This window comes from Haliotis rubra, unplaced genomic scaffold, assembly GCF_003918875.1.
Source record: "Haliotis rubra isolate DU_JTF1 unplaced genomic scaffold, ASM391887v1 Scf327, whole genome shotgun sequence".
Lineage (NCBI taxonomy): Eukaryota > Metazoa > Mollusca > Gastropoda > Lepetellida > Haliotidae > Haliotis > Haliotis rubra.
The window spans coordinates 822,926-840,254 of record NW_025766999.1 but is presented as its reverse complement, the minus strand read 5'-3'; the positions used below and the strand labels follow the sequence as shown (position 1 = coordinate 840,254).

General features: G+C 39.8%; 1 protein-coding gene and 1 long non-coding RNA gene across 3 annotated transcripts in view; one reads left to right on the top strand and one right to left on the bottom strand.

The window, feature by feature from the left end:
- LOC124283995 (thialysine N-epsilon-acetyltransferase-like) overlaps positions 1-9,835 on the bottom strand; it is a 279,043-nt gene extending 269,208 nt beyond the window's left edge. The window contains exon 1 of one of the 2 annotated variants that reach the window (XM_046720038.1): positions 9,654-9,835. In XM_046720038.1, the coding sequence (XP_046575994.1) occupies positions 9,654-9,719 (66 nt within the window). In that variant the 5' untranslated portion in view covers positions 9,720-9,835. The remainder of the gene's footprint in view (positions 1-9,653) is intronic. The other variant, XM_046720037.1, reaches the window with a different exon arrangement.
- Positions 9,836-9,864: 29 nt separating this feature from the next.
- LOC124283996 lies at positions 9,865-16,265 on the top strand. Its single transcript, XR_006900450.1, has 3 exons — positions 9,865-9,995; positions 14,096-14,242; positions 16,147-16,265. It is a non-coding gene; the product is annotated as an uncharacterized LOC124283996 (long non-coding RNA).
- Positions 16,266-17,329: the final 1,064 nt, after the last annotated feature.

The following is a 17,329-nucleotide window of genomic DNA, read 5'->3' as shown; positions in this document are numbered from 1 at the left end:
TTCTCCCTGAACGGCTTGAGGTTCATAGACTCAGTTCAGTTCCTACTGTCGTCTCGACAGTTTGGTCAAGGCCAACGATACCTTCCCCATCACCGACCGATACACCGACGCCGAGACTCGGCCCCTGCTGATGAGGAAGAGTGTTTACCCCTACGAGTACATGAACAGCTGGGTCAAGTTCACCGAGACCCGACTACCCCCCATCAGTGAATTTTACAGCAACTTGACCGACTCAGCCATCACCCAGGGCGATTACGACCACGCCCAGAATGTGTGGGAGAAACTGGGTTTCAGGAACCTGGGTGATTACCACGACCTGTACTTGAGAACGGACGTACTCCTGCTGGCTGACGTGTTCGAGACGTTCAGAAAGACGTGTTTCAAGCAGTATCACCTCGACCCCGCGTGGTACTACACCAGCCCCAGTCTCTCTTGGGATGCTTTGCTTAAAAAGACCGGAGTTAAGCTGGAACTCCTCACCGATTACAACATGCACCTGTTCATCGAGAAAGGACTGCGAGGGGGGATTTCCATGGCTGCCAAACACAACGCAAGAGCCAACAATAAGTACGTGGAGAGCTACGACTCTAGCAAACCTATTAATCATCTCCTATCTCGACGCCAACAACCTGTACGGTTGGGCTATGAGCCAGTATCTACCCACCGGGGGGTTCGAGTGGGTGCCTGAGATAGACGTCATGAGCATACCGCCGGATTCGGGGGCAGGTTACATCCTCGAAGTTGACTTGGAATACCCAGCAGCATTGCACGCTGCCCACAACGGCTACCCCCTGGCTCCAGAACGTTTGATGGTGAACCTGGACTGGATGTCCGACTACCAACAGAACTTGCTGGGGAAGAATAAGCTAGCCAACGTCGAAAAACTCGCACCCAACTTGATGAACAAGGCCAAGTACATCGTTCACTATCGCAACCTGCAGCTGTACCTGTCACTGGGTATGAGGCTTACTAAAACCCATAGGGTGCTCAAGTTCCGTGGATGGAGCCCTACATCAGAATGAACACGGACCTGCGAAAGCTGGCCACCTGTGACTTCGAGAAGAACCTCTACAAGCTGATGAACAACTCAGTGTTCGGTAAGACGATGGAGAACCTGAGGAAACGCGTGACCGTGAAGCTGGTCGGGCGAAAGAGGAAGACAAGCTCAGGAGACTGATAGCCAGCCCGGCATTCATATTCACCGACGATCTGGTGGCCCTGCACATGAGGAAAAGCCACATCAAATTCAACAGGCCCGTCTACGTGGGGATGAGCATCCTCGACCTCTCCAAGCACCCGATGTACGACTTTTACTATAACGAGCTCAAGAAGCAGTACGGCGACAGGTGTGAAGTGCTGTACACGGACACGGACTCCCTGCTGATGGAGATTCGAACCGAAGACATGTACGAGGACATGAAGAAGCACATACACCTGTACGACACCAGACACTACACCTCTCTCTGACTACCCCAAGGACCATGCCATGCACAGCACGGTTAACAAAAAGGTCCTCGGTAAGATGAAGGGCGAGTGTGCTGGCACGCCCATAGCGAAGTACATAGGCTTGAGGCCCAAGATGTACTCCATCCTGAAAGCCGACAATAGCAAGATCCAGAAAGCGAAGGGTGTCAAGAAGTACGTGGTGAAACAACACATCGAACACGCCAGGTTCAAGGTGGCCCTGTTCAGGGCCCGCACCTTCAAGCATCAGATGAACACGCTGAGAAGCGAAGGACACAGGATATACGAATTGACGATAAACAAGACGTCCCTGTCGCCGATGGACACGAAGCGTTGGATAGCCGCCGATGGAATCAACATGTACGCGTACGGGCATGAGAAAATTGAACCAAAGACATAGCCGTATGTATACGATGTCACGGAACCAGAGAAAGCCCGAGTGGGTACTGGAAAGGAGCGAGCGCCATACATAAGCTTACCAAAATGGCGAGAGTATCCCCGGACGAGGCCAAAGCGTGGCTGGAAAAACAAGCCCTGTGGCAGATCTACCTACCGGCACAACGCTCGGACCTAGAAGAAAGTTCGGCATTGCCGTACCCAATAACGTCCACCAGGCCGACCTCCTGTTTCTAACCCACGACAAGAGGTACAAGTATGCCCTGACCATCGTGGACGTGGCCAGCCGCTACAAAGAAGCCAAACCCTTAACCGCGAAAGACTCGGTCCAGGTAGCCCGCGGATTCGAACGCATATACAAGCGCAGCCCGCTGACATGGCCCACAGAGCTGCAAGTCGATCTAGGACAGGAGTTCATGGGTGCCGTGTCACAACTGCTAACTAAGCATGGCGTCAAAGACATCAAAGCCGGGGCCCGGGGAGACAATCGACGGAATGGGTAGCGCGACTACCTCAAGTGGTGTCAGCTATCAACCACGAAACCACTCGGCTCACCAGCAAGAAACCGGCCGACGCTATCAAACTGAAATCAGTGACGGCCGAACCGGCTGCACCATCGCGTGGGAAGGAGAAACAGATACCCGACTGTGTCCTCGTGAGGTACCTCTACCAGCCGGGAGAACATGAAGGAGACACTCGGAAACGAGCCACTGACCCGACATGGTCTGTCAAAACTTACAACATAGATAAAGTGGACATCAAAGCCGACGAGCTGAACTTGTACTACTTGAAAGATGGGCCACCGAGAGGTTTCGTCAGAGAGGAATTATTGATCATACCCCCTGGCACAATGTTACCCCCCAAGTAGCGATTCAAAATATTCAACACTTACCTTGTCGAGTGATCCCAATAGTGTCACGTAACCAGGAAGTGTTGGTTCGCGGTCATAGTGACCAGGAAGTTAACTGGGGATTCAAACAGTGGTATACACACTAGCGGAGAGAGATAAGGGCCTGACAAAAGCTTTATTTTATAAATAAAGCTTTACAGAGTCTTTTCTTGGAATTGATTTCATACCGCTATTGTATATACTACTAGCTCACAAAATAATTCACAAGCCCGAAATTTGAACGTAGACACGGATTTCATCATTAAGCTGTAAATATGATGAACATTTTTATCAGGCCATAATCTTGCATGATTTAAAAGTGTATAAAAACTTAACAGTGAGTGAGTGACTTTAGTTATACGCCACACTCGGCAATATTCCAGCTATATGGCAGCAGTCTGTAAATAATCGAGTCTGGACCAGACAATCGAGTAATCAACAGCATGAGCACAGATCTGCGGAACCGATGACATGTGTCAACCAAGTCAGTGAGCCTGACCTCCCCGATCCCGTTAGTCGCCTCTTATGACAAGCATGGGTTATTGAAGATCAATTCTAACCCGGACCTTCACGGGTCTAAAAACTTAAAGGTCACATAAACCCTAGGGGGTACAAATACATAAATCACTAACTGGCATCGTTATAAATGAAACCCCGTCATTAAAACTACTCATTTCGACCTTTAATTGACTTAAATCGACCTTTTTGACAACAGTGCACAATTCTCACCCGCGAACGAAATTTCAACCAATCAGAGCGGCGCGCCTCTGTGACGTCATATGAGGAATAGCTTTGAGAGCCGATGCAGAATTCATCTACATTTTAGGGGGTAAATTATCGTGTTTACAGGCTTGTATAAACCTGAAATCGTGACAATTGTTGTGGAAAATGAAAGCTATATGTTCTCACAATCTACTGTCATTTAATTTTGTCTCCTGCTTTGCCTAGTTTCCGAGTTACAACTTGTTTTCATAGACGATTCTGTCAAAATCGATTGGTGTCGTTAGGCCCTATTTGTATAATGACTGATCCAAATTGATCCCATTTCTGTGTTGTTTTACCTCGATATTTAATCATGTCATGTAAAAATCTGTTTGTATTCTCAAAACAGTGTCAGCCCATAAGTTTTCACATGCAATACAGCAATTAATACTCCCTCGTTGTAACCCGTGTTAGGTGGTATAAACCTACACATGTTATTTGTCATCATTCACTTGATGGTCAGTTAATGAATTGATAACAGGTATAATTAGTGGTAAGACACTTAGATTACCCGACAAAGGTTCCCATTGGGCATTTCTTGTGTCTGGAGTAAATATTCAACATTATAAACATCGATCAAAGGATTAATCGATAACACGCTGATTGATTAATTACTTTTATCTTACACAGCGGAATTGTCAAAAGGTAGTGTATGTAGATTTACTAATCTATACTGAATACACTCTGTCGTGTCGGTGTCTGCGTAAAAACAACGTCCTTCTTTCAAAGGATTAACCGGCAATACATTGATTGATTGCCCATTATTGGCTAACTAAATTACTGTTTTTAAAGAAAGGCGGACATTATGCAATTAGTTGCCAGGTGTGCTATCTTGGGTGACCAATGAGACTATACACCAATACCTGAAAAGATTTATCACTTTTTCGTGATATTAAACTGTTAAAAGACACATCATTTGGAACAGTTTTGTGGATATTGATGGATACATTCCTCGAACAAGGTAATGACCTGATATTGTTCCTATAACTTTAATCTGTTTTAATTTTAATATTTGCATTTTGTTTTTATTCATTTGTCGTAGCATTCAACAGAATCATTGTTTTCGGGCCGTGAAGTGTAATGAGACAGACAACATGCACTAGAGTGTGTGTGCTAATTATGATTCACATTGGCAAACTATAAAATGTCTAGATATTACAGTTCTGTTATAAATTCACTATAAGTATCAGCAGATCGTCTGCTTTTATTTAGTTTCAAAATGCATACAAGTGTGATAATAAACTAATTAGGAATATAAGACCAAATATAAAGACGCACATTGACTAGTATCTACATACTGGTGAGTGGACATTAACCATGGGAATGTAGCAAGAAATTTATCGCGCAGTATTGTGACTTCAACCCCACCTCGCCTCCGTGGAAGAAATCGTTATGTTATAAGTTGTGTCATGCAACATCCGCTTGGTTATGATTCCAATACATATTTAACAACGAGTAGAAAGTAGTCTTGATTTTCTAACTTGATGAAAACAAACTATAATCTCATTAATTCTAACAGATTTTTTATTTTTAAAATGGCGGCGCCCTTTCGGGAACATCCGCCAGTCTGAGGATAAATGGTATTTAGGTTTGTTTTCACCGAAGTTATAAAATCAAAACTACTTTCTACTGGTAGTAAAATATGTATTTTATTGATGGCCAATAGGATTTTGCATGACATAGCGATATCATAATAACAATTTCTCGTGGCAGCCAGGTGGGTGTCAATATAATACTACTTACAATATTATTGTTACTTCTCGACCACAACCTCACTTCCGAGGAAGAAATCGCTATGTTACAAGTTGTGTCATAGAAAATCTTTATGGTCATCAATCATATGCATATTTTACTACAACTAGTAAGTAGTTTTGATTCTTTAACTTCCGAAGAAGCGATCTGAACACAAGTAAGATATCGCTTCAGGCTTCCACAACGCCGCCAAGACTCACAAACATAACCCATTTAGCATTTAACCGCGGGTCCTGTGGAAATCTGTGCATGGGGACACCATCGCCCGACCCTAGGAGCAATTGACGACAAAGCAACGATTTCGCATGTCGCCGTTGATGTCGAGAAATCATCAAAATGATGAGCGTGCTACACATTTTCTATACAACTAACTGAAAATCGCTCCTCATATGACGCCACTGCAGTGCTCTGGCGACAGAGTTACGTAACCTGTCTGTGGTTTCGTTTGGCGAGAGGGAAGCAGGCTTAATTTTTGGCCACTTTTAATCGCCGGTATTAATTAACCACAAGTTTTTAAAGAATAAATTTGGTGTTCCGCGATAAGACTAACCACAAATCTTTCAGGTAACAAAACAAAGTTTAGTGGTTCTTTAACAAGTCGTAGAGAGTGATATATTCACAAACGACCCCATGAAAATTTTCTAGCCAGTCAGCCCAGTGACTGTGGAGATTTACTGGCCCGACTGAATATTTACTAGCCATGGGCTAGTGGGCCAGTGGCTATTTCGCACACTGACTTTACATGATAGGCATTTTCCTTTTCGGAAAAAAAAGCAAACTAAGAAAGAGAGGGGTCTTCATGTGTGCTATTCATACACAGATGCTTCCTGGAGTTACACATGTATGATAACATAACCAAGCCTCTTCCATCATTGAACCGCCCGGAGAGCGGAAGGTCTCGGGTTCGATCCCGACCGCATCATACCAAAAGACGTTAAAATATGGTACTTGTTGGTCCCTACCTGGCGCTCGGCATTAATGGGTACATCAAGGACTGGTCGGCTCGGAGTCAGTATAATGTGTCTGAGTGGGGTATTCATGCTTCACTGCGGCATGGTATTTCAGTGGGCTAGCACTATAAATCCAGCTTCAGTCTGGGCTAGTACAAGCAGCCGCACATACACATACACACGCATGCATGTCGTCATATGAGCGAAATACACTCAAGCACGACGTTAAACCCAATTTCACCTCACCTCACCTCCGACATTGAAGGTTGAACAAAAAAAAAAAATATTAGATGCAAAAATCTGATATTAAAATTCCTAAAAAGCTGCTATTGATAACCGAAAGTAAGCCAACTATTTTTCAAACATGATAGTAATATATCCTCTTTGACCACAGACCAATTTAATATTTCCCTTCGGAGTAATGGACTGCTCGTTCTTCCTGATGGGACAGACAAAGGGCAGGGTCAGATCATGTCTTCTGTGTGAGAGAACTTATTACGATGGAATATCTCATATATATATATATATATATATTAAACCTTCTCATGTAACACAATGATAAAGTTAAATGGATTAAGATATTGATGGTTTGTGTACTTCATGATAAGATCTGACTGATCATATTCATTGCAGTGTATTGTACTGGCAACCGAACAGTTATCGCCATATTTGAGCGATATTTACAAAATTACTCCGCCGTGCATTAAATTAAAGAAACAAAATTGTGTCCAGCCTGTTCACTGCCGCCGATCATGTTTTCTTATAACGCAGCGGAAGGGAATCATGGCAGTATAAATAGATGTTTTCTCACAACTAACTGTAACAGTGATCGCCATTTAGAATTTCTCATGCCAATCGTGAAATAATATATATATTTATATCCAGGGATGAGAATGAAGTTTTGAGAAAAACTCTGAAAACTAGCCGAAGCTCCTGATATTTAGGCATTTAAGACCTTTAAAACTGGCTCAGAAATGACAATATGAAAACAGCAACCATTAAAAAACTTTAAATCTGCTGAAGCACATTCAAACAATTGTCTACAGATTTAGACGATTCACAAAAATGAGCCTTGGCCTTATGAAATTCCCGGAATTCCGCGGATCCATGAAAAATTCTCATTCCTGTATATTATACAGTAACCATGAATGATTGATTGTGTGACTATTTGAGTGTTTCTTTTACAGTAGATTGATTGGGGATGAAACAATTAATGACTGTGCACTTGAACTTGCTATTACATAGGTAGTGGGCCACCCACCCCCACCCCACCCCCCACCCCGACTAAGTTTTAATTTTTTTTATCGGGTTCATAACTTTATCTTTATTTTTTTCTCTTATGTTACTCACTTTGAAGAATTATATTTTGCTGTCCTATATTGTTGTCAAATACCATGGGGAAAAAATACCTGAATTGTAATTGACCGGAACTGCGCACGTGTGATATTGATGTATTGGCGATAACTGTTAGGCGGCGATAACTGTTTCACTAGCCAGTACTGGCTTCCAAACAGTTATTGCCATATCTAGCGGTATTTAAACAATTACTCGGCCGTTCATTAAATTAATAAAACAAAATTAATCATGATACTTAATTAGCTATTCAAAGATGTGTCCGTCCCGTTCACTGCCACTGATCATGTTTTCATATAACGCGGCGGAAGGGAATCATGGCAGTATAAATAGATGTTTTCTCACAACTAACTGTAACAGTTATCGTCATTTAGAATTTCTCATGCCATTCGTGAAATAATATATATATTTATATCATTCAGTAACCTCGAATAATTGATTGTGTGACTATTTGAGTGTTTGTTTTAAAGCAGATTGATAGGGAATGAAACAAAGACTTGTGAACTTGAATTTGCTATTATATAGGTCACGGGACTTCCTAATTAAGTTAAAATTTTGTTATAAGGCCTATTCATCTCACTTCCCCATTGACTAAGTTAAAATTTTGTTATAAGGCTCATTACCTTATCTTTAATTTTTCTCTCATGTTACTTATCGTGAAGAATTTTCTTTTGCTGTCCTTTATTGTTGTCAAATACCATGTGGAAAAAATACTGGAATTGTAATTGACCGGAACTGTGCACGTGTGATATCAATGTATTGGCGATAACTGTTTCCTAGCCAGTACCCCTTGCATAGGATATGAGTACTGAACAATAAACAGAAAAATAGTATCCCACTATATTAAGTAGGTAAATGATCTCATATAAAGCCTACCACTGGAGTAGTGCACTTTACCGGGTGCACTTCTTCAGATTATTTAGTGCTGCTTCGCCAGATTACTGACTTCGTTAATTAGTGACGTAATTAGCGGACGCTCTACCTCAGGACCACGAGCACCATCACAGTTAATGAGTGCTCTTTTCTTGGGTCATCTGCACATAGGGAGGCGGAAGCGCGAGATATGTAAACAAACCATTGAGCTTCCGCCTCACTGTGCCACACCTTCCCATTCATTTTTTTTTGCGCCATTATTTCTTGGACTGTATTATCAAGTACCGGATGGATCGAAATGTGTTTCAATTGGATATAATAAGATTACACTGCCCTAAGGTAAGGTCAAACCCTAAATAAGGATCGGAAAGGGTCCCTAACCCTTAGGAATCAAAAAGGTTCCAAAAACCTACCCCACTCCCAACCCTAAACCTAAGGATTGGAAAGGGTGCTATCCCTAAACCCTAAGGATCGTAGGGGTTCCCTAACCCTAAAGATCGTAAAGGTTGCATACCCTAACCCTAAGGATCGCAAAAGGTTCCCTAACCCTAAGGATCGTAAAGGGTGCCATACCCTAACCCTAAACCCTGAGGATCGTAAAGGGTTGTTGGACTCTAAAGATGCATCAGCTCCCTAAGGATCGAAACCCTAAGGGTGGTTGACTGGCAAGTGATGGGAGATGAAGCAATTACCGCGATATAGCGAGACAGCGTGGTAGCGCTATAGCACGATAACTGACCCGCAGCGAGCAGCCAGGTAAAGTGCACTCTAGCTCCAACCACTTACAAACCACATGCAAAATAAAATATTTTCATTTTTCACAGTCACAGCAAAATGAAAGTGTTTTTGGTAAGGCTGTGAGATTTTCGTACAATGTATATGTTAATGAAAGGCATGAGGATAAGTCTGAGTGTACATGAATGAAATTATCACCTTTGAGCCTGAGGTAAATAAATTAATCACATATGAACGTCTACTATAACGAAAATATAGAACTTTGTATTAGCAGTCACGCATATTTTTGGTGCACAAATGACTTCTGTTTGTGTGTACTCAATCCCTGGTGCAATATCATACCAATAGTACCAAGCGAGCTTGGCTGACAAGAGGAAGTTGTTTGTTGGGGGGAATGTTGGCGACTAATATTGGCCTGACACGACTCTTAAAAAGCAAGTAATACTCAATGCAAGTATATGAAGTTAATGTGCTGTGACCTTTATAAGACGCAATATCTCATCACAATCATCCTTTTCAGCATGTCTGTAGGTGAGATCCGCCATTGTCAAGACTATCCGAACAAACTGGAACCGTTCAGTTAGACTTGCATAAGTCTTGAACGTAATAATACGCCTCTATCACGCAACCCGCTAAAAAACTTCACAACTAGGCTCGGTATTCAAACAGAAATGGCGCAACACTGCTGTGTGCCGACCTGCAGTAACGACTCCCGCTATCCGTCTGGAAGCAACCTGTCATTCCATAATATCCCAAAGGATCAAGACCTACGCAAACGCTGGATAATAAGTATCAGACGCGACGAAGGGCCATTATTCAAGGTAAGTTAGACATGAAATGATATGACAGTCGCCTTGAGTCAAAGGTGCTCGATTTTCGCGCACGATCAGCTTGGCTGTACCGAAAAGCAAATGGAATAATAAATAGTCAGGTTAACATATCGTTTCACCCGTCTTAATTGTAGTTCTGATATAGGAAAAAAGTCATTATGATCAGTTTTTTTAATTTCCATTGTTTTTTTGTATGTTAACCAGCCGAGAGCCGCGATGCGGTCAAGACATGACCCTGCTGACCGCATCGCTGCTCTCGGCTAGTAGACATGATTGAATTTAAATTCCCCCCCTAACTTAGGGGCCTGAGGCCACATACTCTTGTTTCTCATCACTATTTATAAAATATGGATCGGGCCGACGGGTTTAATTTTTTGACTTTTTATTTCATTTTAACCCCCTGGCTGCCGAGTTTTTTTTCAGGCGCACATTTTCATACGCTTTGAAAAGTGAACGTTGTGCGAGAATTGGGCTCGCGTGGTCCTGGATCTACGTTCGGCTATACAATTACACAGAAATGTAGAATATTAAATTTTCCTGTCCGTTAGTATAAATATAAGTGCAACTACCTCCTCGGTTTGAGAAATAGACCTTGCTAAATGTTGTCAAATTTTTTGTTATGCCTTAAAAAACAGTACATTTTTCCGCTTTTTATCGCGCACCGATAAAAGCACTGTGCTACGAATTTTTTAATTTGGCATCTTTACGGAAAGTGTGAGCGAAGAAAATCCAGCCTGATATCTGAACGACATAAGTGTATATGAATTGGGTTTATGTGCTTATGCATAACATTATAGGCCCAACATTAAAAATGACTCGCAATAAATGTCAAAAATGGATTTTCTTCTATGACGTCAAACGACGACAGAGAAGTCATACACGTATAATGATAAGGGTGCATAACTCTGTTATGCGTAACACTAGGTCAATGTAACTCAGATCACATGGAGAGAATTTGTTGTAGATACGGACGCTATATTTTCGTTATTTTTTGTTTACGGTGAACCAAACTATTCCAATTCAAAGTTCCTCAATATGAGAGGATACGCTTTGGTAGTTTCACAATTTATAAAAAAAGATGACAACGTATTACATGTGAAAGCACGTCATAACGATTTGGATGGCCTTCTTCGATATACTAGTATAAGTTAGTTCTTAGATTCCCATATTGTCCTGTTTGTGTAGATGTATTTTGACTAATTTTGCATCGTTATTACCAGTGTACTAGCCATATCTTCAAATGTAAACAAATTGCTGAAAATAATACACCATTTTAGTTGACGTCATTGCTTGTTTTTATGCATTTTGCGACGTCGGAAAAAGACGACATTGGTATGCTGATTGGTACATATCTCACCTAATTTCCATTAATTGTGTGAAAGGTCTCGGCTTCTATGTCAGAATTTAACCCTCTTTAGACAAAACATAAAATAAACATAACATAAAATGACTGATTTTTCCATTTAAATAGTGTCTTGAATATATCAACAATCAGACAGTTTGACTGTGTATTTTTTTGTGAGCAACACGCGCACCTGTTTGGCATCAATTTAACGTAAATGAAAAATAACATTTCACAACACCCGAATATTTTGTTAAGGATAAGAATTTTCTTTGTTTATGGTTATGTAGCTATTTCTCTTCATAAGTATGCAATGGAAGATGCAAAATGATAGCTTTTTATATATGGAACTAGTACGTACTATATATTAGAATATGGATGTAAGATTTGTCCAAATTAAGACATGACATGGTTTATATATTTTTAAACAATTTTCGTATAAATATAGTTAGAGTTTGATATCCTGTCATCACAATATTTTTAAATCGAATATAAATTGATTATATTATCGAAAACAATGATAATGAATCATAAAACGTTTCCGACAAACACGCACCTGGCCAATCAATTTACATCATTGTTTTCTCTATAAACCGACACACAAGACGGTTCCTTTAAATATGTGTGCATATACATTTCATACCATATATAAATCATTTTCATTAATATTATCAGTTGTACTTATAAGGTTGAATTAAATCGCCGTTAACCTGTTCATGTGAAACTGCAATATTAGTCCAAATGCATTGAATATTGTTACATCATAGGAACTAACGCAATTGCAGTTATGGCTACGTTTGATCTTCTAACACTTGTGTAAAGGTTTAGAATATGGTGTATTGCACTAAATATGTCAATTTCTTATGTAAATATGATTCAAACAATCAAAAACTTTCAAAGAATAAAACACCGTAAACCCTATACGCGCGTATGATATGATATTGAACAAGGCTAAATGTGGATACTGAAGTCAGTTTCATGAAAAAGTATCTGAACTATAATAAAAATACACCATAATACTGACAGTGTAATCGGAAGGATTGGGCGATTGTGTTTACTCTTGTTCAACCGACCTTCACCTCAAAGAAATTGCCTAATATGTACAACAATGTTGACGTGATGACATCACTACCGCTGACCGATTTCTTACAAAATGGCGGCTTTGCTGACAAGGGTACACAGGATTTTGCAAGGACCCTTCTATTGATTCAGGGATCGTTTGTCCATAAATATGAGATGTAAGTAATCAGAATGATTCTGACTATCTGTGTATTGTTATATGTTTTATCTTTTCACTATAAGTAAGAGAAAAAGCCAGAAATGCAGATAATAAACGTTGTCGTTCTCGTGATTTTGCGTCAGTCATGGCGCCACGCAGCTGCATGGAAACTTTGACAATTTTTTATGAATTATCAAATCATTGCATTGTATCTATTTATAATTTCCTATTTCTTGCTACGATACTCTTTCCATGCATATTCCAAAGGTATTGAGCCATTGCAAGCAATGAATGGACGGATGAATGTTGGAAAATTTCAGAAAATGCTACACAGTGTAAAATAGGTTTTTGTCTTTGTTTACATTTCGAACCAGCGCAGTCTTTCGAGCACAGCGTTCGTTTTCACACCCAATATGTTTCGTCTCATTTTATCTAGATTCTGAAATGTATGGGGAATTCATTGATGCATTTTTCGAAGCTGAATATGAAATATACGTGATGAAATAGGCGTCGCAATACCGGCCTTCGCGAAACGTGATTTTGTAAACACTATCCAATATGGCGGAAAGCGCTCTACGGCGTTCGTGTAAGTGTATTTTCGAAAACATCCCAACCGATTCTAGATTCATCGGCAACGTTTCAGAATTATCATTAGCGATTTCATGTAAAAGTGATATCAGTGTTCATTAATATGTTATTTTTTAAATTCAATACTCCCAGTAATTATCCGATTTTCACATTTCAAAACATACAGCAAATAACGCTGTGAATCAAGATTTCGTACTGTGTCAAAAATGGCGACATTTTCGATGAAGCCTATTTTGAAAGGTCATTTTCAGCACTTGAGCTTTGTCTATAATAATAGTGGATGGTATCAAGAAACAGGAAATTTCCCGCAGAATTCGAAACTGTGAAGTGTATTTGTGTGCATGGGATATTTTGATTTTTATTGGACTTGAAATTGAGGGTTGAAGGGGAAGGACATATATGTCCCTGTGGCATCCAGGGGGTTAAGCCCCAAACCCTTGATTTCTTCTACTGCTCCCAAATGGAAAAACAGAAAATAGAAGTGTCAAAATTTCATGCACATTTTGTGAACCAAAGATGCTTTTTCTATAGTGTGAAAAATAAAAATAATGTTTGGGTTGAGAGGAATTTTAAACAAGAAAATGTTTATATGTGGCCTAAATGATACACAGTATATTTTCATTCGTTTGAATGTTTTTGCTATATCATTGCCTATTTTAAGTTCCATCTTAAAATATTTTGAGAAGAGCTTACTGAATCTCGGAATGAAATTTTGCCAATATTATTATCATAATAGGATTCTATATGCATTTCAAGTTAGATGGAGGTGCAGCATATCAATTGAAAGAACATGAAGAAATTGATGCACTTGATAGGCTTATATGATATGCTTTTCTCAAGAATAAATAGTGTAGGATGAATGTTTAAGATATGATATGATAATTTTTTATATGTCCTATCTTATGCTTTTGTATTGAACTTTTTTTCTCGAAATTTATACAGGTAACAGACTCAACTCGTGTGTTCCACACATTTTACTGAAGATTCATATCAGCGAACCCTAACAGGAATTCGCAGATTAAAGAAAGGAGCAGTGCCAACCATTTTCTCTTGGAAGGAGAAGCAGCCACCTAGAAAGCGATCAAGAAGGTTGGTTGGAAATATAAATTTCAAAAACTTTTAACTGTCTAAATTATAGTTCCAAGTTTTGAAATGTGATTTTTGATTGATTACAAACCTAAACTTTTTGCCTTATTTAATTAGGAGATAAACCTAGTGGGTTTGAAAATCAGAGACATGCTTTACTGAATTGATGGCGACTAAATATTTCAATTGAAACCTCACGCGAGATAAACCTAGTGTGTTTGAAAATCAGAGACATGCTTTACTGAATTGATGGCGACTGATGGCGCGTAGTGTGAGGTTTAAATTGAAATATTTAGTCGCCATCAATTCAGTAAAGCATTTCTCTGATTTTCAAACACACTAGGGTTATCTCCATTCTACCATGACCCATTTAAAATCGAACTTCCTCGCTCTGCGGAAGACACTGCGTAATCCGGCATGGGACGAGAGGCGAATTGAACATTACAACATGACAATATTCTGTCTAAAGAAATCAAACTACTGTTGATTCAATGCAATTATGTAATACCCGAGATCTTGCTTTTTTTCTCATCCCAACTCCACACGACTAAAACCAGCCTATTCTTTGTGTGCCGTGAAACTGTACCCCCCTGGCCACACTATAATGGAATCGCCTGACCTACTTATTTTCTTCGAAGTAGACAGTTACGTAACAGTTTGAAATGGCGGACGAGCCAGTGTTTACATTTTGCGAAAGGTTGAAATTTGAAGTGACAGTGGACAATACTTGACTGACTGTCGAATCTGAACCCTGCAGAATCGAAGAATAGACCCTTTCCTGATCAACCTACGACCTGTAACTCAACAAAGACTGTTGTTTTTATGACCGTCCGATCATGATTTCACGTACTGCCTCCACCCCGGCATGCGACAAAAGAGTGACAGTGTTGCTGCTTAGTGTACATGCGACTAACTTGTGATTCCTTGGAATGTACCGTTGTTTCATCATTTGAGACTGGACTGTGTCCAAGCGTTTTTCAAAGTAGATGAACATAACAGTGACAACCTTGCGGGAAAGCTGGCAGAGAGCAGAATTATTTTGTGAACGATGCAACAGGATATGATGGAGTATGACTATGAGTGGCATAAATGTGGTGTTTCTTGCAAATTTCCCATTTTAAACGGAATTAAATATACCATTTACCAGGTAGGTAAATGTTTACTAATGTTTTGCTGCATATTTTGTATTGATAGGGATGTATTTTTACAAGGCTTTCTGATTTATATGTTAGATATTGTTTTGTTTATGTTTGGGGCTGTGTATTGTAACACTGAGTTTGAATATTTTAATAATAGAAGGTAATATGATAGTGAGGTTCCCTCATAATTGTGTGTGTGTGTGGGGGGGGAATCATATAACTGTATTTTTCGAGTTTGAATAAATGTTTTATCAGCATTTCCATCACGTCTGTTGTGTTGATATTAGTCATGTTGGTGGTCAAGCTGAAGTAGTGCGGCAGTGTTCTATACATGCGCAGTGAAGCGCAATGAAATCAAACGCATTTTTAATCCAAAAATTTCCAATTGCCTATGTGGAAAATTCGAAAGTCAGCGTCAAAATCCATGGAGTTGTTGTTATGATCCGCCATCATTGTGGTCAAACGGAAGTAGTTCTCACAATAAGATTTGTTAATGCGCGGTGAAGCGGCCTTACAATCAGATGAGCGTCAATCCACAATTGATGCCGTCTGATTTTTCTAAACAACCAATCAGAATCTAGTATTTTCTTGATTCATGGTAGAATAATGTACAAACACTTCTTTAATTTCAGAGTGTTTTTAAGTGAAGTTTTTATAACAAATTATTTTTTAATGTATGTCACAAATTCATGTACCCCAAATAACTGCACTTATTGAATTAGGTGTTAATAATATTAAGTACAAGTTACAATATTATTTTGATTTCAGCTATTCATATGAGGACAAACTCACAGATATTTCTTCTGGACCCGATCACAGCAGCATGGATGTAACTACTGCACCAGCTCCTATGCCTGATCATGATTATGCCAACCCACCAACTAGTACTGCTGACCAGCTCGAATCACTGAAACAATACACAAAGAAATTAGAAGACCAACTTGCAGCTGTGTGCTCCAAAAGGTTTGCTATAAACCGATTCACACATGACCAAGATTTGATACAGTTTTACACTGGATTTAGAACCTATGATGATTTTATTTCAACTTTCAATGCACTGAAGCCAACAGCTGTAAATATGGTGCGATGCAGTCAAGTTCAGAGACATCGAAGTTCTAATGCAGAAAATCCACAAATAAAGAGTGACATTTTCAGAGATGAATCCATCCCATTAATCGATCAGTGTTTCATGTTCTTATGTCGTATCAGACAGGGCTTTTTTGAGATTGATTTAGCTGTGAGGTTTGATGTATCCGTCAGTTCAGTGAGTCGTATTTTGGTCACCTGGGCTAATTATTTGTATGTCATGTTGGGGATGCTACCTATTTGGCAAGAGAGAGCTGCTATCAACAAAGTTATGCCAGAGTGTTTTAAGAGCACATATACCAATACCAGAGTCATATTAGACTGTACAGAGATCAGAGTGCAAACTCTAAGTTCAAAGACAAGAAACTCTGAGATGTATTCCCACTACAAGTCTCACTCGACTATGAAAGGGCTCATTGGAATCACACCAGATGGCATGATTAGCTTTGTCAGTGCTTTGTACACAGGTTCTGTTTCTGTTTTCTCGCAGAGAAGTGAAAGAAAATCAAGAGATTGCAAGGCTTAGGATTCACATTGAGAGAGCCATTCGGAGGTGCAAGGAATATCATATCTTTGACTCTGTCATACCTCTAACATTAGCAGGATCCATAAATCAAGTTTGGACTGTCTGCTGTTTGTTGACAAATTTCTATGGAAAATTATTTTAGTTCATGGGCCAAAGTATGTGAACCCAAAGTGACAAGTGTAACAAACAAGAAATGTTTATGAAATGTATTTATTAACACCATGGACATTGTTATATAATGACAAAGTGTGACCATTGACAAGTGATTGTGGAATTCATATATGAACACATTATTTTTCCTTATCCTGACTCATGCTTATTGCTTGTCTCCTTCCTCTT